This window comes from Ipomoea nil, unplaced genomic scaffold (assembly GCF_001879475.1).
Source record: "Ipomoea nil cultivar Tokyo-kokei standard unplaced genomic scaffold, Asagao_1.1 scaffold0382, whole genome shotgun sequence".
NCBI lineage: Eukaryota > Viridiplantae > Streptophyta > Magnoliopsida > Solanales > Convolvulaceae > Ipomoea > Ipomoea nil.
The window spans coordinates 1118351-1144795 of NW_017616810.1; the positions used below are offsets into that span (position 1 = coordinate 1118351).

General features: G+C 34.9%; 4 protein-coding genes across 9 annotated transcripts; 2 read left to right on the forward strand and 2 right to left on the reverse strand.

Annotated features, from left to right (window-relative positions):
- Positions 1-24916, reverse strand: LOC109171922 (tyramine N-feruloyltransferase 4/11-like). Of its 2 annotated transcripts, XM_019321019.1 has the most exons (3): positions 24889-24916; positions 18897-18918; positions 1-946 (listed from the first exon to the last, which is right to left on the reverse strand). In XM_019321019.1, the coding sequence occupies exon 3, from the start codon at positions 931-933 to the stop codon at positions 238-240; it is 696 nt and encodes a 231-aa protein (XP_019176564.1). In that variant the 5' UTR covers positions 934-946; positions 18897-18918; positions 24889-24916; the 3' UTR covers positions 1-237. The 2 variants fall into 2 exon arrangements, with proteins under 2 accessions (XP_019176564.1, XP_019176563.1); XM_019321018.1 differs by lacking the exon at positions 18897-18918 and having other exon boundaries at positions 1-961; positions 24887-24902.
- LOC109171918 (tetratricopeptide repeat protein 27 homolog) lies at positions 6034-15577 on the forward strand. Of its 2 annotated transcripts, XM_019321011.1 has the most exons (20): positions 6034-6517; positions 6634-6790; positions 7089-7414; positions 7498-7579; positions 8102-8402; positions 8518-8576; positions 8805-8894; positions 9580-9671; positions 10273-10371; positions 10469-10546; positions 11396-11480; positions 11584-11642; positions 11731-11800; positions 12005-12096; positions 12841-12903; positions 13011-13077; positions 13766-14029; positions 14364-14480; positions 14786-14938; positions 15208-15577. In XM_019321011.1, exons 1-20 carry the CDS (start codon positions 6081-6083, stop codon positions 15286-15288), a joined length of 2772 nt encoding a protein of 923 aa, XP_019176556.1. In that variant the 5' UTR covers positions 6034-6080; the 3' UTR covers positions 15289-15577. The 2 variants fall into 2 exon arrangements, with proteins under 2 accessions (XP_019176556.1, XP_019176557.1); XM_019321012.1 differs by lacking the exon at positions 12841-12903.
- On the forward strand, positions 17451-21071 carry LOC109171921 (probable phospholipid hydroperoxide glutathione peroxidase). Its single transcript, XM_019321017.1, has 6 exons — positions 17451-17773; positions 18400-18476; positions 18985-19046; positions 19126-19244; positions 19324-19491; positions 20747-21071. Exons 1-6 carry the CDS (start codon positions 17531-17533, stop codon positions 20774-20776), a joined length of 699 nt encoding a protein of 232 aa, XP_019176562.1. The 5' UTR covers positions 17451-17530; the 3' UTR covers positions 20777-21071.
- On the reverse strand, positions 21385-26244 carry LOC109171919 (TITAN-like protein). Of its 4 annotated transcripts, none has more exons than XM_019321016.1 (7): positions 25849-26244; positions 25624-25750; positions 25032-25331; positions 22919-22964; positions 22362-22786; positions 22009-22015; positions 21385-21955 (listed from the first exon to the last, which is right to left on the reverse strand). In XM_019321016.1, exons 1-7 carry the CDS (start codon positions 26112-26114, stop codon positions 21912-21914), a joined length of 1215 nt encoding a protein of 404 aa, XP_019176561.1. In that variant the 5' UTR covers positions 26115-26244; the 3' UTR covers positions 21385-21911. The 4 variants fall into 4 exon arrangements, with proteins under 4 accessions (XP_019176561.1, XP_019176560.1, XP_019176559.1 ...); XM_019321015.1 differs by having other exon boundaries at positions 21385-21943; positions 21997-22015; positions 25849-26243; XM_019321014.1 differs by having other exon boundaries at positions 21385-21907; positions 21963-22015; positions 25849-26242.
- Between the last annotated feature and the right edge of the window lie 201 nt (positions 26245-26445).

Genomic DNA, 26445 nt, shown 5'->3' on the forward strand with positions numbered 1-26445 from the left:
TTAGTCAATTCATATATATTTTATTAATTATTTGTATATTTATTCCGAGTATCGCAGCAAATACACAGTAATACAACTGAAAATTCTATAATACAACGTTAATTGTCCCTAAAAACACCATAAATCAAATAAAATACACATTTCATCGTACTTTAGTACTTTATATGGAAATTAAAATATAAAACAAACACAAAACAGCAAAAGTATTATATGCGGATTTAATTTGCAATAAATAAATTAAGAACTCTTCTTCTTAGCATACGCTTGAAGAGCGTCGCCGGTGAGCTTGCCGTACCGGAACTCGTCCATGATTTCAACGCCCATGTCGACGTAGAAGTCGTAGGATTTCTTGTTCCAGACCGCCACGATCCCCTCGACGGACGAGAACCCCTTGTCGGCGGCATTGGCGGCGACGGTGGAGAACATCAGCCGCCCCATCCCCAGCTTCCGGTAGCTAGCCCGGAAGTACAGGCTCTCGAAGAAGATCCCGGGCTTGTCGTAGAAGCACGAGTAGTTGGGGAAGAAGAAGGCGTAGCCGGCGATATAGGCCTCGTGGTCGGCCACGTTGGACCGGAAGGCATCGCTCTCGTCGTCGGCGACGGGGGCTTTGAGGTCGAACTCCTTGACGATCGGCTCGAACCCCGACTCGTCGGGGGTCGGGGCGGGGAACTCGGTGGCGGATACCTCGACGAGGAGGATGGTCGGCGAGTAGAACGGAGGGTTAGGGTTTTCTTTGAAAAGCATCTTGCACAAAGAATCCTCGCTCACTTTATAGAGGTGCGTTAAACTGTGGTATTCATGGATTTGGTAAAACAGTTTGTAAATATGACTCACATCGGATTCTTTTGCCAACCTAAGTCTGGCATAGATTTTATCACTAATTCTTAGTTTCTCAGTAGTAACACCAGTATCAATAACAGCCGGCGGAGCCATTACGGTGGTGATATATATATATATATAGTGGTAGTGTAGTGATATGGAGAGAGAAAAGGTAGCTAGCAAAAAGATGATGAGAATTGAAGAAAGTTTGTGTTTGGTATGAGAGTTGATTGCCTTAGCTTTGATGATTCAAAGAACTTCAAAGGGTTTGGTATTTATAGAAGAGAGAATTTGCCACCAACCAATAGAAGTAGCCAAGTCAAATATATATTATGCATGGGTTACGTTTTTAACTTTTGATCATTGGTACGGTAATATAATGCTGAATTTTCAATTTTCAATTTTCAATTACTTGGTGCCTTATCTAATATGAAACCTCCAAACAGTGTCTTAGATGGAGTTGGTGGCCGGAGACAATTTTTTTTAGTGGACCTACATTATCAAATCGGACTTATCCTCTTTGGTGCATCTTCCTTGTACATTTCGGCAGTTGTCGTCCCATTCTTCTCTATTCAATTGCTGGCTAGATTTTAATTTGGATACTTTTTTAACCAGTTGCTTTTGCCATTTTATTTTATTTTTTGGGTGACGAGAGAAACTCATATCTACTACTCTTAAAGGTGTACTATATTGGATAAACCTTACTTGTGTTGTGTAATAGTCTGTCAAACCATACAAAAGAAGCAGGTTGCAATAGGAAAACCCTGTGCGACAGGTTCAACCGAAGGGATGTTTGCAAGAATTAAATTCATGACCTTCAAGTATGAGACCCATGCTCATCCAGGCCACTAGGATTAGGGCTTTTTGGTGTATACCTTAGTTGAGTTGGTGGATGAGCTTGGAAGTTTAGTTGATCGATCTCATGATCAAAGGGATATTTAGTACACTTCGATCCAACAAGATAGTATGGTAACTCAAGTGAGACTCAATCATTAATTTCTTTTAACAAATTTCACAATCAATTGAGCTGTCAATGCGAACATGATGACAGTTATGTAAGTGGAGGGATGATCAAAGAAAAATTCAAAGGACACGTCTTTAAAAATATTTAATTTTGAAAAGTTAGTTAATTGTCAACTTGAGATTTTCATAATGGGCAATGCCAGATCTGACGAGGATGCTGGCTCCTGGCTTTGACGTTGTTGATCACTCGAATCTTTCTCGTTCCATTTTTTATTTGGCTCCTCACAAGTGACAATGTCCCGTCGTGTTATACATATATGTTTTTTTGTTTACAAGAATGATTAGTTCTGGGAATGACTAGGTCAAATTAATTACTATACTATACATAAAAGAACAAGAATGAAAGAATGATAAAGTATTTCTTGTCCAACACGGTTTACCTGTCCTGTGTAATTTGTGGGTTATTATATAATAACAGAGTCGATGCACACCATTGAGTAGTGGCTTAATTGGAGTTTTTCTCATCACCCATTGAGTCGTTTTTTTTTTTTTTTTTACTACAGGTTTCGTCAGGTAGGGTGCAGTGGATACTGGGTACGACCTCAAGGGCACTCCCAAATGGATTTATTGAGACTTCTGGTTAAATTAAAAGAAATACACATCATCTCATCCACATCCCACGAGGTCAGTTTCTTTTTTTTTTTTTTTTGCAATATATATTTATACATTTATGTTCTTTTTTCTTTATGAACAGATACTACAATGTAATAGAGCTAGTAGCATTCAAAAAAAAATGTTCTTTTTTCTTTTCTTACAAAGCAAGAAACTGAAAGAAAGAAAGAGTGGCCTGAAGGCCAAGTCTAATAATGTTTTAAAATCTAATTAATTAAGAAGTTGAATAACTCCCTTACAGATATCTTTGTCCTGGAGGTTGAGAATGCCACATGCATCTCCAAAATAGTTGTTCCAAGGTTGCTTTCAACTTTCAACTCTCCTGCAAAGTTTATTAGGTATTATTGCACCACTAATTTACTCGCTAACTTTTCATAGTGGATGATGCAACTTAGCTTCATATCACACTTCAATAATCTTTACCTAATTAATATAGATTATTATTAGGGTTTGAGATAGATATAAAAATTGATGAATTCAGATGCATTTAATTTGGAAGAGTGAAATGGTCTATTAATACTTGCTCCAATCATCCTTCTTATTAAAGTCTTTTAAATAAATTACAGTTTGGTCGCAAGATACTGTACTCGATCCTTGAAATTTTTACCCAACAATCTCTTTCGAGTAACTTCCACTCTTAATTGGACATAACCTTATAAGTTAACTTAATTGCTTTATAAAGAACATTTTATAGGTGCACGTACTAGTCAAAAATATCTGCAAAGTTTTGTACTATATTTACTGTTTCTTTCCCCCATTTACATACATTTTGATCCATTTGGTAATAACGTGGATTATGCACAAGTCAGAAGAAATTAAGAGGTGGATGGCAAGATGCAATTAACCTAGCTAAGGTAGCTTATTCTTGCAAATTATAATTTGGTAATAACGTGGATTATGCACAAGTCAGAAGAAATTAAGAGGTGGATGGCAAGATGCAATTAACCTAGCTAAGGTAGCTTATTCTTGCAAATTATAATTTGGTAATAACGTGGATCATGCACAAGTCAGAAGAAATTAAGAGGTGGATGGCAAGATGCAATTAACCTAGCTAAGGTAGCTTATTCTTGCAAATTATAATTTGGTAATAACGTGGATCATGCACAAGTCAGAAGAAATTAAGAGGTGGATGGCAAGATGCAATTAACCTAGCTAAGGTAGCTTATTCTTGCAAATTATATTGCTAATCATGCATAAAACAAGCTAATTAAGAAAATTAAATACAATTCTTCCAAAAGGCCCTACACTCCGACAGAGCATTTGGGACGATGTAAATCATGGTAACTCAACTGAACACAGAGGTTATATCGGTGCTCACTGCGCACAAGGAACCCCGTTGCTCCCACACTGCAACGGTGAAACTCGAACTCTAATCATTCTTCCAAAGTTTCACCTCTGTGACCAGTTGAGCTGCCCATGCGGGTGAAAATTAAATACAATAGTGAGACTTTGTCCAGGTTGAGAATTACAATGTGATATCACATGCATGACATTTCATGTTTTTTTTTTTTTTTTGAAATATTCATGTTCTATTTTTTTGTTTGTTTTTTAATGAAATATTATAAAGTAAAATTGCAAACTTTGTCAAATAATTTGTAGTCAAGCAGTATAACTATGACTCTCCAAATGGGAGTTCACAAGTTCAAACTCTAGTATGGACATTGCTTCAATAGGTAGAGTCAGTCAATTTTTGGCAAGGATTAGGGTGTATGTAGAAAGTTATAGTTGAAATCTTTTAAATGATACACATATTAATATTTTTATTCAATTTTTAAATAAATCTACATGTTCATAAAACCACTACACTATTGTAGATTCATTAAGTAATTATTGTAAGTTTATATAGTCACTATTGTAGGTCTATAAAATGACAATGGCAAGTTCATAAAGTCACACTACAGTTGTGGACTTGTGAGCTCATAAAGTTACTATTAAAAACTAATAAGTCACTAGTATAGGTTCATTATGTTACTACTGCATATTCATAAATTTACTACTACAAGTTCATTAAATAATACTTAAAGTTCATAGGGTTACTGCTGCAAGTTCATCACACAATTATTAAAATGTCATATTGAAAATATATCAATAAAAGTGTCATTTAAAAGATTTTAACAATATATTTTTTTATATATCAATTCTATTTATTCAAAAAGAAAAATAGAATAATATATTAAGTTATGATTGATTAACTTGTGTCATTTTATAAACCTACACTATTATTTTTTTGAACTTATAATAATATTTTTATGAATTTGGATTCATAATCTCACATGAATTCTGATCAATGATATAATTTGTCAAAAAATATTATTCATGTTTCTCTTCCTATATTAAAAATTCACAGCCCAATAAATAATCCAATCTCCATCTTGTTTCAATTCTCAAGACCCAATAAGCCAGCAGCCTAGAATTCGATCAGCCCAATTCTGCCACTCAGAATAACCCTTCAATAGTTGTTATACCATGGACCTCGGTCCTAAACGACGTATAAATTGTGTATTTTTAATATTGAAATTGTAAACTTATAGAATATAAATTGTGCTTTTAAGTCAAAACACATAAATGCGGAAATACAATACAAGGTCATCAAATCCTAATATGTTAATATTGTATGACTGCAATATTTGAAAGAAACTTGTGAATACAAAACAATGTAATCAATTACATATATGTTTATATTATGTGTTCGTAGTATATAAAGTTTAAATTTTTAAAAGATAAATTATAAACATTTACATCCGGATTCATATAATAATTTACAACCCTTCAATGATGCAATCTATACAAAAATATACTCTACATAAGCCTTACAACACAAAGCCCAAACTTGTCAAGTTAAAACCCTATGACTCAAAATTTTAGTAATACTTCCACAAAAAACTTTTATTTTTACTGTTAAAAAAAAAAAAAAAATCCTACCCTTATACTTAAGTGACTAACATCATGTTTAGCTCATCATAGAATACGAATTGAATGAATATAAATTTTACTCATAAAGAATGAAATATGTAAGAAACAAGGAGAGTGTTATCTATTTACCGCCTAAATATAAATAAGAAATGAATGAGAGTGACAAATTACATAAGTAAATATCCTTCTCATTTTAGGAGTTTTTTTTTTTTTTTTTTGGAGGGGGGGGGGGGGGGGGGGGGGGTGAGCTAGTGCCTGATTTGGAGGAGAAAGGAGATCAAAGAACGAGTGTTTGAGTTTCTTGAACAAAAAAAAATGACAGTATTTTAGAAATGTACGAGTTATTGTCAACTGGCGACCACTCTCACGTTATTATTATTATTGTTGTTGTGTTCTTCTATATACACAGTTTATGAGTCTCACAAAAATTCTAAATAAACTTAATCTATTGGGAATACTCTAAAGTAATTTAAAGTTTAGTTTGTAATTCAATGACCAAAAATACTATTTAAAAATCATTCTTTATTTATTTTTACAACCAAATAAATAAATTTTACAATGTTTTATGATATTACGGAGTATTAATTTAGAGGGTAAAGTAGTAAATAAACATTTAACTTTAATATAAAGGCACAAATTAAATCGTAGAAAACCCCAAACCCTTCCTAAACCCTTGTACTAGGCTTCTTCCTATCTTCTCCACTTCTTCTTTCATGGCGGAACTACGTGAGAAAATCATCCATTCTATCCGCGCTTCCGAGCTCCGTCTCCTCCGTTGCACTCTACCCTCCGACCATTCCCCGTCGTCACCGGAGCCGCAGACTGATTCTCCATTCGCGCACTTGCACCGCCTGTTCGATCAAGTCATCGAGTTGATTGAGTCCGGGCAGTATATCCAGGCGCTCTCCTCTCCCGCCGTGCTTTCCGTCTTCTCCTGCTCTCAATTTCAGCCTCAATTCGTAGATTCCGGCGAGTCTGCTCAGCAATTCTACTCCGAGTTCGTGCCCGGATGTGTAGCTTCATTCTTCAACGATACTAATGGGGATGGAAATTCGGAAGATTTGAGCTTGGAGAACGGGTTTAAGGCTCTTGTGGTTATGTCCGTTGCGGTTGCCTCTTTCCTTGCATTCGTTCAATGCAACACTACTGGGTCAGCCACAGTTTCAATACTACTGCTGAAAATGAATTCATCTTTTTTTTTTTTTTCTTTTTCCTGTAATTAGTTTATGGCTGGTAAGTTACTCAGTTACGTGTTTATTGGTTCAGCCCAATAGAGATCTTTCCACAGATGCCTTTAGTTGCCTTGGCTACTTGTGATGGAGAGAGGAGTGACAGTGGAAGGTGGCTGGAATGGGAAACATGGGCACAAAAGGAGTTAATGTCAGTAGGTTCGGATTTACGTGCTAAATTTTCTAATGTTCAGGTAATAATTGGCTGACATTGGTTGCCATTAGTAATAATATCCTGTTTACATTACACAATTATGGAAAGATTAGAAAAAAAGAGGAGATGGTATTCCAGTCTTCCTATTAGTCTCATTATGCAATCAATGACCATAATAAAGGAGAGTAGATTAGAGAGGGGAGAGATTATTGTGCCTTCTTGATTTTCATCTGGATAAGCATCTTTCATTTCCTTCTCAAATATTTGTGATTTTCATCATAAATTTGTGCTGGAACATGCCCTTTTATTCTCTTCTTTATGTCTTTCTTTTTCTGTAGTATATAATTTTGGCAAAGATCTTGCTCATGAGCACAAAAGATCTTTTATTAGAAGGCAATGTGTCTTCCTCGGTGAAAAGCATCTCGTGGTGGTTGGCTAGGTTGCTTCTCTTTCAGCAGAAATTGTTAGATGATCGTTCTTCTACACTGTTTGATCTACTACAAGTTTACACTATTGAAAGTTTAAATCAGTTTGGTACATCAGAGAAAGCTAGAGATTATTGGAATTCTGAGATCTCAAGTGAAGATGCCTTGACAATTGTATCAGCTCTTCGCTTAGAGGCTGGAATCATGGAACTCACCTATGGGCGGATTGATTCTTCCAAGTGAGTTGTTTTAGTTAGATGCTTTGACTATCATATTGATACTTTGTTCAGAAATGGAGTTTTATAAGGTACTTGTATTCCAGAGTGCATTTTGAATCAGCAGCAGCAGCATCCAGACTTAGTTTTTCTTTGAGTGGGGCCATGGGCTTTCGAACTGTACATCAGGTATATAGTCATCAAATAAGACTGAACTTTCTGTGCTATGCTTTGATGTCACAAAAAGTAGGAATGATAAACATAAACTATCAGCAAGGAACAAAATGTTGTAGAACTAGAACAATAGGCTTAATATGTGGTTATGAAGCAGTGCTATAGATTTCTGTATCAAAAGGAAAACATTAGAACTGGGAAATTTACTTTTAAGGACTAAAACAGGTAAAATACGCCTTTTACAGTGGAAGAGACCAACTTTATATTGGATGCCTGAACTAAATTTGCTAGCTGCTACTCCCATACCTAATCTAATCCTTGATCCACTAGTTTTAGTTCAGAAGAAACTATCCAAAAAGTAACATAATAGCTGCCTGGAAAAAGTGATGATAACAATCTTGGTAACTATGGGAAGAAAACAAAAGAGACACCCTAATTTGAGTAGAATTACTGTTGTGGTATGGCATTGAAAACTGTTTATGGTACATGACTCTAGCTTGCTTGCTCTTCATTACCTCAAATGAGTCTTGAATACAGGTTGAACCAAAGGCCCAACTGGTTCTCGTTGGTTGCACAAATGGTGGTGAGAAGGTTGCTCAACAAGGCCATGAGTTGCAGAGTGATGCTTCTATCACTGGTGAAGATGCTCAGCCTCCACATCTACGTGAAATGTCTGAAGCATCTGATATACTATTGGCGCCAAGGTTCTTGGAAGATGCCAAAACTTCTGAAGCCAACTCCAGTATTGCCACTACCCAATTAAAGTCAGTGCAGCAAGCAGTAGTGTTGGCACAATGTCATTTTATAGAGAGAAGTGCTCGGAGTGATGAATTACAAAGTAAGCTGTGTGATCACAATCTATCTCTGTCTCTCAATTGATGGTAGTAGAAGAAACAAAGGAATGCTACTCTCTTCATTATACGACGTTTTCTTATGCTCACATTTTTTTTTAGAGTGGGAGATGGCTCCATATATAGAGGCAATTGATTCCCAGCCCTCATCACCCTTCATGGTATGTGATAGAAGTGATATAATAATTATTATTATTATTTTAAAATTCTTGTAATTCAACCTCTCAAATGAGACTTCTGATTTTGCTCTTTTTACTTCTTTAAGATCAGAATTTTTGTATCCCACAAAGGAACGTTTCCTTCCCTCTTTGGTTGTCTGTTCATGCTAATTGATTTGAATAACTAGATTTATTCTTTTATGGTGGAATTGAAATTCTTTCTTCACTCAGATACATTATCTCTGTGACATTTTACGCATCCATTGGGAGTCAACTCGTAGTCGTACAAAGCAGCGTTCATTGCTGATGATGGATAAACTGGTAGGGCTGCTACATTAATTGCATGGTGTCAGTCGATTGCATTTCATTGAACTCTTCTCATTTTATTATGGTTACCATTAATTAAATCAATGCCATTTTCCTTTCTACTGGTTCATTTATCATAGTTGTATCACTGCCTATTATGCACTTAATAAATAGCATCCTGCCTTGATTATCTTCTGGCAGCATGTGTAAAATTAGTAAAACGAAACTAGAAAAATGTTCGGAAAATTTAGAAAGATAAAAAAACAAAAAATTCAAAAAATGGATTTGTGATAGTTTAATGGAGGAAAGTAGGATGGGGTTTATGGAGGAACCACTAATTATTGTAAGACATTATTTATGGATGAATCCTGTAAATAATGTCACGTCAGGGGTGGTTTCTGTAAGAGTTCTATTGCCCTGAGTCACTGACATTGTCTTTATATTTTCTTCTTTAATTGATATCTTATCCTCTTCTATACCTCATGTCCTCATCTAATAAATAGAAATTATTCTTCAGTGTTACCAAGAGTTGGCTAATGAAGGATAAGTAAAAGGAGTACAAAATGGCACGCAGAATATTTGCAGCATTAAGTTACTAGCTTAAATGCCTCATGTTATCCCTGGTTTCTGTGGCAAGGTTAATTTCTTTGGTTACCTCTGTATCATTTTGAGTATTTTCTTTTTTTCCCGAGTGTTCCAGGTCCAAAGTATATACGATCCCTCACCTGGAGTTTTGCAGAGGATGCTTTTTTGCTTTGAAGTTAATATTCCTACAATCCCTGCATTGCGCAAGTACGTTTGTTATCTTTGTTTACATTACTTCTAATTGAACAGTATCATGATTTTTCTCAAATATTGTTGTTGGTTCACGTAAGAGTGCATTTTTTGCATCATTTCCTTTCCATCTTACCCATAAAATATAATTGTCTATTATGTTACATACTTACATCTCTATGCATTTTTCTTTATGGTATTGTGATACATGCTCTGAGGAAGTCTTATTTTAGATATTAATAAATTACTAAATAGTTATTTAGAAACTAATAAATAGTTATTTAGAAATTACTAAATAGTTATTTACCTTATTATTCTTAGTCTTCGAATTAATTTAGGTAGTTTAATTATTTAGAAGATTTCAACAGATTACTTAGCTTATTTAGTCATTCTATGAGTTGTATTTTACCCTATAAAAAGAGAGTATTATTCAGAATAATAAGAAGCAAAAGTTTAATCCCAAAAAGGGTCTAAGGGAGTTTTGGGTCTCAAGCAAACCCAGTGTCTTCTTCTCTTCTTTTCTTTTTCCAACTATTATTCTTTCTTCCTTTTTCCCTATGTTTTCTTGCCCATGACGGGAGCACATAACATATTGACAGTGCATTTGGTTCTTGGCCAGGGAGTATGGTGATCTACTAGTAAGTTGTGGCTTGATTGGAGAAGCTGTCAAAATATATGAAGATCTAGAGCTTTGGGATAATTTAATTCATTGTTACAGGTACAATCTAAACTTAAATAATATATTTTTGCATGCATAATTTTGATTTTACTAGGAAGTGGAGGTTCCATCTGAAAACATCATGTGCTTCTGGTAGGCTAATGGAGAAGAAAGCAGCAGCCGTAGATCTCATTAAGGCACGATTATCTGAGATGCCTTCTGACCCAAGGTTATGGTATGTTGACGTATACTGTCTTCTCTAAATTTTCTTTCCTTAAGTTAAGCTGCACTTTCCAGGCTCATTCCATGAATATGAACTGCTTAAGGGTAGATTATTTGCTTTCTTTCATTATGCTGTTAATTTGGTGCATTGTTTATATCTATATACAATAAGACATATATTTGCCATCAATTTTATAAGGATTCAGTTGCAATTGGCATCTATATAATATGCATATCTGTATTTTATTATTGATGGGGAATGAAGGCCTAATGAATCGGGCCTGGGTTTGGAGTGTGAGCTGTGCCAATTGAGTTAGGCTAATGGTTGGTCGGTCATCCAACAACGAGCAGTTGAGGGACGAAAATGGGTTGATCAAATGGGAAGCATAACGCTTTCCATATTGGATGTGCAGGGGCAGTGCATCAAGTAAGGAGGGTTGGAAGCATGGGTAGTTAAAATGGACTTGTGCAGTGGGGGCTTGGGATTACGGGAACGGTTTTAACATAGAGGTATAAATTCTTTTGAAAGAGGATGGGCAGGGGTTTAGTAATTTTTACTCTTAATATGTTGCTTGTTTTTCTGAGCAATCTTTGTAATCTAATACCAAATTAATTGTGTAATAAAAAGTCAGAAGGGCTTCATGCCCAGCACTTAAATTAAGCTTGCTATCTTAACATTTCCATTATGCATCCCGTATATACAAGATTACATACTTAATACCCAATTTGTCTTGCGCTTGGGAAGGAAAAATCCATCAATTATGTTGAATTTTATGGATCATCTTAATTCTTACGTGAACCATTTATAATTGCATTTAGTGATGATATTTTCTAAACCTCTTGACATTGGTATTCTTTCTAGGTGTTCATTAGGTGATGTTACAAATAGTGATTCATGTTATGAGAAAGCCCAAGAAGTTTCTGGCAACAAGTCTGCTCGAGCACTGGTGACCTGAATACCTTGGCTTTTCTTTTCTACTCTTTCCTTCGGTGTTTTCCTCAACTCTGCTATAAGTATTTTGAATAATAAAAGAAGATTTTTTTCAACAGCGGTCTCTTGCTCGTAGTGCATACAATAGGGGTGACTATGAGAAGTCAAAAGCTCTATGGTACACAATATTATGCTTCTGTTTACTTCTTAAGGTGATAGCACTACTGCATGCCTTCAGACTTCATGACAATTTCTTTTGGCCTTAGGGAGTCTGCAATGAGAATGAACTCTATGTATCCAGATGGATGGTTTGCATTAGGTGCTGCTGCATTAAAGGTCTCTGCTAAATTTTGGACTTTGTTCACTGGCAACTATTTCTCTCCCAACCTATATATTTAAATCATCTGACATGCAGATTTTCAGCATCTGATATTGGAAAGAGTCATCAAGTGCAATTTTTTTTTTTTTTTTTTTTTTTTTGTCTCTCGTGTCTATTAGAGGTTGTTTATACAGTTTCTTTTAATTTCTAAAATCATATAGGCCAGGGATGTGGACAAAGCCCTTGATGGATTTACACGTGCTGTTCAGCTTGACCCTGAAAATGGAGAGGCTTGGAATAATATTGCTTGTTTGTATGTTTTTTCCTCATTTTCTTTTGGATCTTTTAGAAGCAATATCTACAGCCTGTTTATCAATTTTTTTTTTTTTATTTTTTTATTTTTGGAATTTCAATCATACTTCTCATTGACCTAATTCTGTTCCAGTTCTTGTTGATGTACAATTTCTTAAATCCTAAATTCCTAATGTGACAATCTGAGTTTAAGGTAAATTGAGTGGGGTGACACATTTTGACTCCTTGGAATATCTTGATTCACTAGTTTGGGAAGATGTGGGTGGGACTGAACTAGTAGTAGCTTAAAGGAAGCTTGCTTACACCAATGAGAGACCCATGTGGTATCTTTAGCAACTTAATTGTCTGTCTGGAGAGATGCATTCTAACATGCAGCAGAATGGTGAAAGAAGACACATGTTATGGACTGCTGGTCATGTGATAAGGACTGTTGAGTTGACTATATGCTTTGAGATCTGTTAAGGAATTGTAGTACATTATTTACAAGAACTTCCTAAGTGTAGAAAGAGCATCTCGAGTTTTAGCATTTTGTTTCTTTGACATTGAAAAAATTCAGTAAAAGATGATTAGGAAATCTGACGCAACATAATTGGCAAGACTGTACAAGACCTTGACTTTTGTATGCTGAAATATAGCTTCTATCAATAAGTGTCTCGCTTCCAGGATTTATTTGTCTTTTGCCTAAGAGATAAACTATTCAGTTTTTGTTATTATTTTTAAAAAATAATAATAATAAATTGTGCAGGCATATGATTAAGAAGAGAAACAAGGAGGCTTTTATTGCATTTAAGGAAGCATTGAAGTTGAAGTGATTACTCATCCTTTACACCCATCTTTTCTGCTTTTTCCCATGGTTCAGTTATATGTCTGAATTTATTTGGAGTCTTATTTTTTCGACTTTACAACATTTTGCAGGCGAGACAGCTGGCAGATGTGGGAAAATTTTAGCCATGTTGCTGCAGATATTGGCAACGCCAGCCAGGTAATTTTGTACTTCATGCTGGCCTCTAAACTTGTTTGGTGTATACTGCTCTAACAAAATGTTTCTCGTGCCTTTATATTTTTATTTCTTTGTTCTTCATTTCGAAATGAAAAGGAGAAACCATAGAAAAGTGAAGCAATGAGTTTCTTTAGTTGAAGGACATTTTGGCTACTTAGTGTTTTCCCTTAGAGGTATGATCATGAAGGAGTCATTTCAAGTTACTCCAATGTATTCCTCCCTGACCAATTCCCAACATGAAACTTGCTTTACATTACAAGGGCTATAAAAGGTCTGTTTAATTAAACAAGAATACCAGTCAGACCTATACCGCTATACGATCATTGCATCTGAGTGACCAGACAGGCCACTGTGTGCTTCAGTATCTGAGTAATATATGAATATATCCCATTGTATAGAAATACATTGCTTAATGATACGAAATAATATGGACCGAGGTGGCCATATCTCCTAGTACCTGACTACCTGTATAAGGAGTGTGTAGTAGCATCCTGATGAGTAGTACCTATGTGCATCAGAATCTGACCTCCTAACTCTTTTGAATGATATCTATCTTATAAACATAATCTGCTATGTGGCTTTTACTTGTGATTATGCTATTATATTACTACTTTAGTACTTTATTTTGAGATGTGTGAAATAAAGCATTGATCTCAGAATCTTCATGCAGGCATTGGAGGCTATACAAAAGGTGTTGGATATAACTAAGAAAAAGAGAATTGATAATGAATTGTTAGAGAAGGTGATGCAGGATCTTGAAATGCGTGTGTTAACTACCCATTCTGCGTCTCTTGCATCTTGCAACATCACTAACTCTGCTGATGCCACCTCCGATGTGAACCATGCTGACAAAATAGTGGGTTCAGAAGCAAATTTGGCTTGTGAACGGGAAACTGAGCACTTAATTCAGTTGCTTGGCAAAATCTTACGGCAGGTAAATTGAATCTGGTTCTATACCACTGTTCATTCCTGATAAACGAAACAGATGCAATTTCTTTCTTGTTATAAGCAAAATGGTTCAAGTGCTTTCTCAAGAGCACACACAATGTAGAGACATACCCCTGCCGTAAAGGAGTGGCATGACAACTCCTAATATAATTTAAAAAAAAAAAACATTATGAACAGTAAATATGACAATCTTTTCTCATCCGCCAGGTGCATCATGCCTGTATCTATTTGAATTGTCACCTAGAAATTGGTAAATCTGCCAAAAGCATTCCTGGTTCTTTCTGTAAATGATTTTAAATGATCTTGTTTCTTTGATCTAGATAGTACAAAGCGGTGGTAGTGCAGAGACGTGGGGGTTGTATGCTAGGTGGCACAAACTCAAAGGAGATCTGACTATGTGTTCTGAAGCCCTTCTGAAGCAAATCAGATCATACCAGGTATTACTTAAGCTCTGTTTTTATAATTCAATCATTACAAGTAAACTCCTTAGAGAATTTCTTAGATCTGATATATTTTAATCAACTAATCTTCCAACATCTGAACCCTAAATGTCCACAGAAATTTTCCAAGAAATGGACACATCTATGAATGTGAAGCTTAGTTTCAAATAATGAATTTGTTACTTATTTTAATGTCAGACTGAAGGGTCTTCACCTTGCTTGTTCTGTCTAGATATTGAAGCATTGCTCTTTTAGTGCCCACTTGAATCATTTATGTGCTCACTTTCTCTTCGCCTACTCAGGGATCTGATTTATGGAAGGACAAAGATCGCTTTGTCAAGTTTGCAAATGCTTCGCTGGATCTTTGCAGGGTGTACAAGGAACTTGCTTGCCGCAATGCTAGTCGTAGAGAGTTGTTTGCAGCTGAGATGCACTTGAAGAACACTATTAAGCAGGCAAGTTCTTTATTTTCAAACATCGGGATGTTCAACACTATATATATATATTCTCGTTTGGTTTGCAAAACGGTGAGGTTCCTTAGGTAATATGAGATTTTCGGGGATCTCATTCCCTCTAAATCTTTAGGAAGTGTAAAATTCTTGAGTTTATGCAATATAATATGAACTGAACACCCAGAGTTATTATCTACGGAGTAGTATTTATCCATCCCCCTTATAAAATCGGTGATTAATGTACGAGTTATTGTCATTTTTCAAAAACTCAGGCGGAGGCGTTTTCGGACATCCAAGAATATGAAGACCTTCAAGCCTGCCTTGATGAGGTGCAAAAGGCTCTGCAAACTTAGAGCTTCTGCACCAGAAGACTGAAATTTTGAAGTTAATTTCATTTTACAGTGGAAAGGTAACCTCATATATCATATATTTTAAAGGACAGTTTTATTTATTAATTTTATAAACTTTTCCTGAGTAGTTTTTTAATGTAGGTAGACCTGGAATCCTATGTTGTATTGTTCCTATGTTATTACCATTAAATAGGATTTGGATGGCCAGGGATAGGAACTGTTGTACGATGTATAACATTAATTTGAGTTACATAAAAGTTTTGTTTTTTCTTAAGTAAATTAGTTTGATGAATATTGGAATGCAATACCACTAGCAAAAGATTTATTTATTTTTTGGGAAGAGATTTATTTTTTAATATACTAAAAGTTCATTTTTAGTACATTAAATATTCATTATTTGAAAGTTCATTTTTTGTGTACTGAAAGTTTAATTTCAGGTATATAATCTAAAAACGAACATTTAATATACTAAAAACAAATATTTATTAGTGGTTCAACTTAATGTAGATCATGGTCCATAATATAATTTGTCCTTCAATGAGTGGCCATTAATTTGTAAATAGAAATAGAAATATAAGGTTTTGGAAAATTGAAAAGGTTAAGAAGAAGAAAAAAAAAAAAAAAACTGTAAACACAATTACAAAAACAAAAGGAATTATGGATCCTATATTATGACTACATACACAATTGAAATTTTACTTTGTATATGTTAAATGTGCATTTGATGCATATTCCATTTTCACATTAGTGGATGGAGAGTTGATCAAATTTTAAATTTAGATATCCAGATTTTAGAGATACTAATTCATCATGATTATATATGTGATGAATCGTATAATTGAGATTCAGTCATAATATTGAATTAATTTTTTTAAAAACATCAGTTATTGCAATGATAACATACTTTCATGAATATTGTTCATTTATGTGTTGCGGATTGTGATCCTACTCATTATAAAAAAAAAAAATTAAAAAAAAAATTATTGACATTTAAAATGTGAAAAAGAAATATAGATGAATTTATTTCAACTATTTCATATATGATATATGTTGTTTTCAAAAAATATATGATATATGTTTATTGCTTTATTATTGTATTTAAATATGTTTCTAAAATAATTTTATCTAACTTTAAAAGTGCTCTTTGTAGCATTATGGAGTGAAATTTTTAAAATAGATACATTCATGGATAAATCTTAAAACCTAAATCAGAAAAGGTAAATCATAACCTTTAAGTCATAAATATTAAAACCCTAAATAGTATAAATGAATCTTAAATGATTGAATCAAACTAAAAAGTGAATCCTTAAACTACTAAAAGTGAATTTTAAGTGTACTGCACTTTCAAACTAATGAAAATGCACAGTATAGTGTTGCACAATGCATTTTTAAAATTGAAGAAAATTATTAAAATATCGTTGTATTTTTTGTTTTTTTCTCCTAGCTTTGGAACCGTTCTATCTGACAAGATAAATAGTTGACATTAATTTTAATTTTTTAAGTGGACAAGATTTCATATAATTCTATATATATATATATATATATATATATATATATATATATATATATATATATATATATATATATATATATATATATATATATTTATTTATTTATTTATTTATTTATTTATGGAAAAATTGTAAAAAAAAATGTCCCTTATAATATGTCAATTATCAATGTCACCCCTGAATTATGAGTGGTATAAATGTTGCCCCTCAATTATCAAAATGGTACACATATAGCCCCTCCCATAACGGGCATGTGGTTTCACACCGCTGTCCATCGCTGGTACTTCGAATCGAGGGAGGGAAAAACAACTAAATTACATATTTACTCCGACTTAACGGTGTCGTACACTAACGGGGAACCACATGTCCATTACGAGAGGGGCTATATATGCACCGTTTTTATAATTGAGGGGCAACATTTACACCACTAATAATTCATGGGTGACATTGATAATTGACATATTATAGAGAAGCATTTTTTACACTTTCCCTATATTTATTGATCAACCCATATGAACCACGTGATTATTCACTTTAAAAATAAAAAATTACATGAGTCATCGTTCTCAGTCTTCTCACTTAAACTGGAAAAATCCGAAGGCAGACGAAGCAGCCACGTGGATCCATTACATCCCACTATCAAAAGCCATTTCTGTTGTTATATTTCTTCTTCCCCTAATTTCCTTGTTTCCGTTAACCCTCTTACCCTACGCCATACCAGAGTGACGTCACCAATGGCTTTCTCTGCGGTTTTCTCAGCGCCCATAACCTTTGGTTTCGTTAATACTGCCAAGCTCAACCCGAGCTCAAACGTACCTCCTTCCATGGCGTTTCTTTCTTCAAAATCGTCGTTTTCCCATATTGGCCTTTCTCTCCCATCCTCCAAGCTCTCCGCGCCCCTTCTCAACTCCAAACTCTCCGCCAAGATATACTCCCGAGCTGCCACCGACAAGTCTATTCATGATTTCACTGTCAAGGTGTTCTATCAACTCTTCATATCTATCTTCAGTATTAGCTGCAGAATACTGCTCTTATTCAGTATTAAATTGGATTTTGTTGAAGTTAGGGTTGGGAATTAGCATCTTTGCCTGTTTCCAATTGGAGATTTGAATTTTATTATTAGTATTATTATTTGGAATTTGGAATACTCCTCCGTGTTTAATTCGGTTAGAGTTAATTCAGTTTTTCATAATGTTAAAGTTTATTATTTGTATATAAAATTTATATATTTAGAATACTATTAAATACAAAAAAAAAAAAAAAAAAAAAAAAAAAAAAAAAAAATCAAATTTAGTACTAAAAAGTAAACATAGAAGAAAGAGTTGAGATTTGAAAATGAAGAGTAAACATGACAGGTAAATTGAAGAGAAAGTTAGGTTTTAAACATGACATGTAAAATGGGGAAGAGAGTAAATGTTAAAAAGTTGATGCTTGAAAGGAAGAAAATTTCCTTTTTAAGACCTCTCTTGAAAATTGATGTTTTGTTTATTTCTTCTTCTTGCTTTGTATCATATTGTGTTAGCCTATTAAATTGAGGGAGTAATATTATACATAGAATGCCAGTTGGTGACTCACTCTTACATTTTTTTATTGTTCAATGCAGGACATTGATGGGAAAGATGTTTCACTCAGTAAATTTAAGGGAAAGGTTCTGTTGATTGTTAATGTTGCTTCCAGATGGTACTCTCTCCTTTGTCTTATATAAATGATGTAGTGGAGAAACATTGCCGTTTTCCATGATCATTAAATATCAAATATGATCTTTCTTTGGGGAAACCCCAGCCCAATTGGTCAGGTTGTTGGCTTAGTAACCACAATGTTACAAGTTTGACTCCCGGTGGAGCAGCCTATTGGCTTTCTTGGTTTGAGCTGGTCAGCTATAGGCAAAACCTAGGCTGGTTTACCTCCTTGTGGTCCTTTGTCGCCTAGGGTCACAAGTCGAGGTTTACCCAGTGCACACCCCCCGTGTAGTGGCTGTTGGTTTCTTTTGTGGCCTCGTCACTCAAATAAATAAATAAATAAATAAATATATATATATATATATATATATATATATATATATATATATATATATATATATATATATATATATATATATATATATATATATATATATATATATTACTGAATTTTGGCACTGAGTCATGGTTGCTGATCTGACTGGAGTTTTTTATTTTTGGATTTTCAGTGGTTTGACAACATCTAACTATTCAGAACTCTCTCATATATATGAAAAGTACAAAACCCAAGGTTAGCTAGTTCTTGTGTCGGTGGAACTTTCCGATTGATCGGACATATGATAATACTTGTTTAATTCCATTTATTGCAGGATTTGAAATTCTTGCTTTTCCATGTAATCAGTTTGGAGGGCAAGAGCCGGGATCCAATGAGCAGATCAAGCAGTTTGCTTGCACACGATTTAAAGCTGAATTTCCAATTTTTGACAAGGTTTGTTGTATTGAGATTTCCCAATATGCTATTTTAATAGAATGCTGAATGGTATAGATTAATAAATTCATGGCAACAGGTTGATGTGAATGGGCCAAACACAGCCCCGGTTTACCAATTCCTAAAATCAAATGCGGGAGGGTTCTTGGGTGATCTGATCAAATGGAACTTTGAGAAGTTTCTTGTGGACAAAAATGGAAAAGTTGTAGAACGATATCAGCCAACAACTTCTCCTTTCCAAATAGAGGTATCCGTTTACTCATTTATAACTTAGTAACTTTCTGCTACTTGGAATCATGGATGTGAACTATGTGTGTTGGCCTATTTAACCACTCTAGAGTTCATAGTTTAAATCAACTACTTATCAACTTGTGCAAGGAATAGCAATAGTTGATTTTTTTCTCAAACACTATTTCAAGTTAATTAACTGTTCGTAAGTATGCTTTAATTTGATATGTGTTGATTAGTCTCTTCGCAATCTAGTTAGTTTCTCTTAAGGAAGCTTTAATTTGAATGATTAAATTCATCTACTCTCCTGATAAGGATTCTTTACTGTTTGGATTGAATCCTGTTCCCTAGACATTATGGAGCTTTTGACCCTGCACAATGAGATCCCTAACTTGATCGCCAAGGTTGATTCTTGGGCTCCCATGCATCTGGTTAAATTCCTATTAATAGTAGTCCCCATGAGAGCTTTTGTCCATAACCGTGAAAACTTGAAGCCCTACACCCCCTGAAGATAAGAGGTGTTTCCATGCCTTGACATTGGGCATTCTAGGCCTTGGGAGCTACACGTGTTCCCTGCCTGGTCTTGAATAGGGAACAAAAAACAGAACCCCAAAAAAAGAGTAAAAAAAAAAAAAACCATGCTGTAATTTAGTTAACGAACACTGTTCATAAGTGGCATAGTCACATAGGGTGGAAACGGATGGTAAAGAAAGGCATTGCATGGCCAAGATTTGAGAGTATTGTTTTTGGTTCTATCGAGTACCTTGTTCCACTCCTGAATATATGGAATCTGGAATCATTCTTGACTGAGGCTAAGAGGCTCCTAGAAGTCAATTATGAATTATCAATCTTGCCCTTCGATAAATAGCTTTCATACTGTAACGGAGTGTTTGGTTCAAATTATATCACATAACTTCATGAATGTGAATACTGTAATATTATATGCCCTTTTTTGGTTCATGGGAATGTAAGGCTCCCAAACTTTGTTTTTAGTTCATTTTTTGTGATATTCATGGGAATCACATTCCCCCCAAATTCTTAGGTTATGTGAAATTCCCGCGAATATTGCATCACCTAAACATATTCCTTGAACCAAAAACCCGTTAAAGGTCTCAACATGCCTAATGCCATAAACACTAGACTAAATTCTCTTGCAATGTCAATGTGCCCCCCACCCCCCACCCCCACCCCCTCTTTCTTCCCGGTTTCCTACACTCCAACCTTTCAATTTTATTTTAGTGTATGCTAAATTTATTTGCTTTCATCTTCCACAGAAGGATATTCAGAAGCTCTTGGCTGCATGACCTGTGTTATGTTGAAGCTCTGTACATAGATACCGAGAAACAAAGATGAAGAGAAGCAGCATTAGAATCAACTCTACCAAGTTCGATTATATTTACTGGAGAAGGAAAAGTTTCTGAAAGGAAAACTGCAGACATGAACATTCATGTATTCATAGAGCCTTGTAGAGAGACTAGAGAGTAGCAAAATAATTTGCCAACTAAAGATATGCAGCTGGGCAGCTTTTGTGCTTTCTAAAACATCTTTTTCCTTGATTAACTTATTGGGGTATGGTCAATGGTGAATTTTTAAAAAGTTTCTTGTGTTCTCCATGCTAAATACGAAGAAAACAAAAATTATAAACAATAATATAAAAAGAGAAAGAAAACAAAAATTATAAACAATAATATAAAAAGAGATAATAATTGGAGTAGTCATCAATTGACGACCAGTTTAATCGCCCAGCGGGCACATGTACTCTCTCAGATAGTCAGATCCAATACAATTGCAATTTTTATTTTTATTTTTAATTTGAAAAATTAAATTCTTACAAAAGAATTTTGATTTTGCTCTTAACACAGTACAAATTTTTCCCCAAAAACCTCTATTAATGTTGTTCTTACAATTGAAATATTCGTAAAAATAATCTACACAAGTATGTGATACATATATCTTGAATTTTAGTTTGTATTAAATGAATTGTAGAACTGTGTCTCAAAACCATACTATCAAAAAACTATGTGAGGTAGAAATTCTACCTATACATATATCACCAAAACCTAATATCAAAAAATTATCTATTGATCTCCCCCGAGGCTTAGCATAGTTGGTTCGCCTGACTTAGTCATGATTGGAGGCGACAATGGGGAGTTCTAATCCTACTGAAAACATTTATGGGAAAAATAACCCAAGGATGCTGGAAGGTATGAATTGGATTTCTTGTACGCACATGAAGACTAGGATCTGACCGGTGGACTAATTGTGCGACTCGCAATTTACATCCGCAGTGGCTCTAGAAGCAAAGTCTTGAATCGCAAGTTATTACACAGGAACAAGGTTTATCCGGTGACTACGAGTTTCCCTTAACTGTGCAAATGCATGGCCAACTATTTTTAATTTTTATACAAAGATGTACTCCGCAAAACTATTACTCACAGTCTATTCAGAACCGGTAGGCTGCTCCAGTGCACCATCCACCGAATACTCACAGTCTATTCAGAACCGGTAGGCTGCTCCAGTGCACCATCCACCGAATCCTTGCGCTGAAATGATTACACAAAGCATAAGCCAAGGCAAGGAAGACTGGAAAAAACCAACATAGGAACTTACATAACAGCTAAATGCCTAAATACAGTAGGAGCAATAGTTCTAGAAAGTAAGATGGGACAATAAACTAACAGGTAAATCAATAGGCATCAACTTTCAATTCTAAGCATACAGAACTAAGACAAAGAGCTTTGATGACACTCAAATGCATTAGTACACAAAACAAAATCAGTAAAAACTGGTCCTAGCCTAACCTCAGCAGATCCCAATCAATACAAGAGATAGCAATTACCTTCACATATATCAAGCCATAATGTGAAGTAGAATGACCAAAAAGCTTACCATTCGTTTGCTGATATAAGGCTGTAGTTGTACTACAGTTGTTGATTGGCTTCCAATCTTGCCAGATATCTTGTTTTCAATCTGAAATTCTTTCCTAGATTCCTTCCTACTGCCAGATTGCCAAACTCTACCAAAATTGGGGAGCCAATTTGCATCAGCTTTGTTCATTACAAGTTCTCCTTTCTTCTCCAACTCCATCTCACGTTTTCTTCTCTCAGCCCAAGCAGCACCAACCCGTTTTGGGTTTAGTTTAGAGGATTTCCTCTTTTGAGATAGATAATAAAGGTCATTTTCCCCCGAATTCGACACAAACTCGAGCTGATTTTGCTCAATAGCATTAAGCCAAGGAGGAGGTGCTCCAGAATGAACATTCCCTAAGATGTCTTCTTGTACTGCTGATGAAATTTTTGTAAGGTTTGGTAAACCTGAAAATAAAAGAAATGCAGATGAATAATGCCATACAGAAAGAGAGTGCAGAATGTCTAAGACTCTAAGCATCCAAAAATGCTATACCACACAGACAGAATTCAGTGAACAAGAATATATTTCATATTTACCAAGAGAAGTTGTTTCCCCTTTGGCAGTTCTCTCATCTGGGAGTGCCTGTTATGATGACAAACCAAGATATTGAATTTGTTAATGTGGAGGCAACCATGACCAAATTTGAAAAGATGAAATTTCATAAATATTTAATACAATAGGAGCTAATTCATCACAGAAAATTGACACAGTTATTCCATTTTCAACATCAGCATTTACAAGATAAATTCTATAGAAGACAAAGGTCCTGTTTGGTAAAAAATTGGCCTATAGGCCAATTTTGGCTTATTTGACCACTATTAATTGTTTGATTTAGTTGAAATATCAATATAAATGTTTGGTTAATTAGCTTTTTGCAACTCCAGAAGGCTAAAATTAAAAAAGCTACTCCTAGCAACTTTTTCAATTAGCTTTTTGAGAAAAAAAAAATTATACCAAACAGATATCAGCTAACAGCTAATTTACCAAACACTTTTCTACAATCAACTAATGTTATCAAGTATTTATACTCTTTAATTAACACAATCAGCTAACAGCAAACAGCCATTTTACCAAACAGGGCCAAAATGCATCATATTTCCAATGCATATAAAAAGTAGTTTTTCAAAAGTTGAGTATATCTTCAGCTTTATGGCCTATAGAATACCCAATTTAATACAAGGCTTGGCAAGGGGGCAAGTGCTAAATGTTTTTATCAAAACTTTCACATATGTTCAAGCATGCAGGCACGGACATACAAAAGTTGTCTTTCTTGTAAACAAAGCATGCATGTACCAGATCCTACTGAGGTCAATGTGGCATAGCCACATAGTTTACCAAGCATGCTTGGAGATTTAGAAGTTAAGGTGAAGTGTGTGGAAATCATAAGCAGTGGTGTTTTGTGGGTGCGCAGTGGTTGCTGTGTTTTGATTATTAACCAGGGCCATGAAGAGGGCCATTTGGTTATGAACTGACCGATTTGTGATCAATGTCAGGGGGTTAGTTGCTCCAGTTCCACATAGATCTAAAATTGTGTTATTCCAAGAAGGTAAGCAGGTTTATAACTTAGCATGAGTCAGCTCATTGTTGCCCATACTATGTTACCTTCTGTTGGTTTATGGTCCTATAAAAGCTTCTTTAAGATGGCATATTACACAGAATAAAAGGTGTAGTGAATGAGGAGCATGACTGCATGAGAATTTAATGAACTCTCAACTTCAAATATAATGAATTGATAAATAGGAACTTTCTAATAATTTTTTATGGTCAAGATACAACTTTAGGTAAGATGTACTACATAATATAGTCCAGCTGTATGAAATGAAATACAACCACTAAGGTAAAAGGACTTTTTTATATCAGTACTAATCATACAAACTCTACAATTGTTACATTTCTGTAACATCTTACATGTCTGCCACCAGCAGATCCAAGGCATTACTTCTCTCGTTTGGATCTCTTCTCCTAATAAGATATTCTTCTTACAAATTCAGAAATTAGGACTTCCATTTTAAAACTATTGGGGTTGATATTCCAATATATCTCTTTAAATATGAAAAGCATCACACAATATACAATTTTATATCTGACCTTTAGTAAGATCAGGAATGAACAAGCCTATTAGTATCTAATAATAAAATGGTCAGCCTTTACTTGTCATCAAGAAAACACAAGGAGCATAGCAAAATATCAACCAGTCCAAACTTTTGCTCAAAAGCACATGGAAAGTCATAAATGTTAAACTTCAAGGACACTGGAAGAGAGATCTAAAATTTGAAGAACATAGATAAACAAAAAGTAAGTTGAAGAAGCAACTAAAATTAATGTTAGTAACCACCAACAATATCCTACATAGTACATACCATGACCTTTGACAGACATGTAGCAAAACAAACAAGAAAAAATATTACACGAGACTTTTAAAAATCACCATGAAGGGAAAGAAAGCTCAAATAAAAACAAAGACAGAAAGAGAGAGAGAGAGAGAGAGAGAGAGAGAGAGAGAGAGAGAGAGAGAGAGAGAGAGAGAGCTCACATATTCAAAGAACAACATAAAATCATATTTACTAAACTTGAAAGAGAATAATATAGTCTTGCCAACTAAAAGGGAGGAAAGAAGGAAAGAGAAGCAAGGAAAGATTGATGACTTACAAATCCATTAACAGGAGGATGGCATGATAAGCATGCATAACTGTGATGTAAATGAGGACAACCACCCTGTGTGACTGGTAACTCTGAATTATATATCTGAGATCTCTCATTAGTATAATTTTGTAAAGGCACAACAGAATTTGAAATATTAACATTAACAGCATGAATATTATCTTTTCCAAAACTATTTACATAGTCAGAGTTCATTTTATTGTGGATATCATTTGAGGGTCCAATTAAAGGCCCATGAGAACCTTCACCAGCAGCCTCGGTCTTTAATGCTTTGCACTGTTTCTCCCACTGCAGAGGATAATAGATGTAGACTGTTAAAACAGTAAATACGACGGAAAAGAAATGAACAGTCAATGCAAACTGAAAATGTCTAGCAATTGTTTGGTCCATCTTTGTGTGTGTGTGTGTGTATAGCAATTGTTAAACAAAACATGTGAGTGAACTTCAGCTCTGGTCTTTAACATTTGCCAGAAAAGTACACGGTAGATACAATGTTTAAAATCACAATAAATTGTGTGTATTTGTGTATATTTCAGCTTATCTATGTTTCATAGTGAGACAGCGAGCCAAAGAAAGGCACCTTGGCGAAATCAGCCTCCGTAATCCGGTAACAATCAATCTTGTCCATTCCACCGCCATATTTCCAAAGGAATCTTTTCACTTTCTTCAAATGATCCTCGCTAGCCAGATGCGCAATCGCATTCTCACTAAATTACAGTTATCACAAAAACAGTATCACCAATACTTAAACAACAAATAATCAGCATCAGTTCCAATTTGCTCTATAAATTGCTTTACACTGGACCTGTTGAAGAAGCTGTGAAGCTCAGGAATATCAAATTGGCAGAAGCGGCACCAGAGGCGGTTGAGAGAGGCGTGTTCGGGGCGGAGAGGGGTAGGGTTTTTGAGGGAGGAGCGGAGGTCGGCAAGCTTCGATCGAAAGCGAGAGAGCGCTGCCTCCAGCGACTTCTTGTGGTTGGGGAAGAAGTTGTGCCGCCGGCCTTGGTTGTGGTTCAGCTTGCAGACCTCGCAGAACTCAAAACCTTCATTGCTCTTCTTCTTCTTCTTCATCCGTTTCAGAACGGTTATGGAGATTTGCAGAGGTTAGGGATTGAAGTTCGAAATCTTCCTGCGGAATTCAGGAACCACTCCCCCACCTTTCTAAGCGGTTATACGCCTAAATTTTTAACTAAAAAAAAAAACAACAAAAAGAATTAATAATCCATTAATTAAAGAAAAAAAAAAGCGTATAACTGTATATAATTTTTTTTTAATTGTGTATAACTGTATATAATTTTTTATCAAGCTTCGCGTGATTAATCTTAAACCCACATAATTTCACATTATGTGTCGTCAATTAACTCATCGGTCACAGGGAATGTAAGCAGGTCGTCCCTCTTCG

What these genes read in the sequence shown, in the direction of transcription:
- LOC109171922 (XM_019321019.1), bottom strand. Translation starts at nt 933, where the DNA reads ATGGCTCCGCCGGCTGTTATTGATACTGGTGTTACTACTGAGAAACTA.
- LOC109171918 (XM_019321011.1), top strand. Translation starts at nt 6,081, where the DNA reads ATGGCGGAACTACGTGAGAAAATCATCCATTCTATCCGCGCTTCCGAG. An exon ending in CTAAATTTTCTAATGTTCAG is followed by an intron (nt 6,791 to 7,088) that starts GTAATAATTGGC and finishes CTTTTTCTGTAG; the next exon opens with TATATAATTTTGGCAAAGAT. An exon ending in GGGCGGATTGATTCTTCCAA is followed by an intron (nt 7,415 to 7,497) that starts GTGAGTTGTTTT and finishes CTTGTATTCCAG; the next exon opens with AGTGCATTTTGAATCAGCAG.
- LOC109171921 (XM_019321017.1), top strand. Translation starts at nt 17,531, where the DNA reads ATGGCTTTCTCTGCGGTTTTCTCAGCGCCCATAACCTTTGGTTTCGTT. An exon ending in TTCATGATTTCACTGTCAAG is followed by an intron (nt 17,774 to 18,399) that starts GTGTTCTATCAA and finishes TGTTCAATGCAG; the next exon opens with GACATTGATGGGAAAGATGT. An exon ending in GTTAATGTTGCTTCCAGATG is followed by an intron (nt 18,477 to 18,984) that starts GTACTCTCTCCT and finishes TTGGATTTTCAG; the next exon opens with TGGTTTGACAACATCTAACT.
- LOC109171919 (XM_019321016.1), bottom strand. Translation starts at nt 26,114, where the DNA reads ATGAAGAAGAAGAAGAAGAGCAATGAAGGTTTTGAGTTCTGCGAGGTC. An exon ending in CTTCACAGCTTCTTCAACAG is followed by an intron (nt 25,751 to 25,848) that starts GTCCAGTGTAAA and finishes ACTGTAATTTAG; the next exon opens with TGAGAATGCGATTGCGCATC. An exon ending in AGGGGAAACAACTTCTCTTG is followed by an intron (nt 22,787 to 22,918) that starts GTAAATATGAAA and finishes TTTTATTTTCAG; the next exon opens with GTTTACCAAACCTTACAAAA.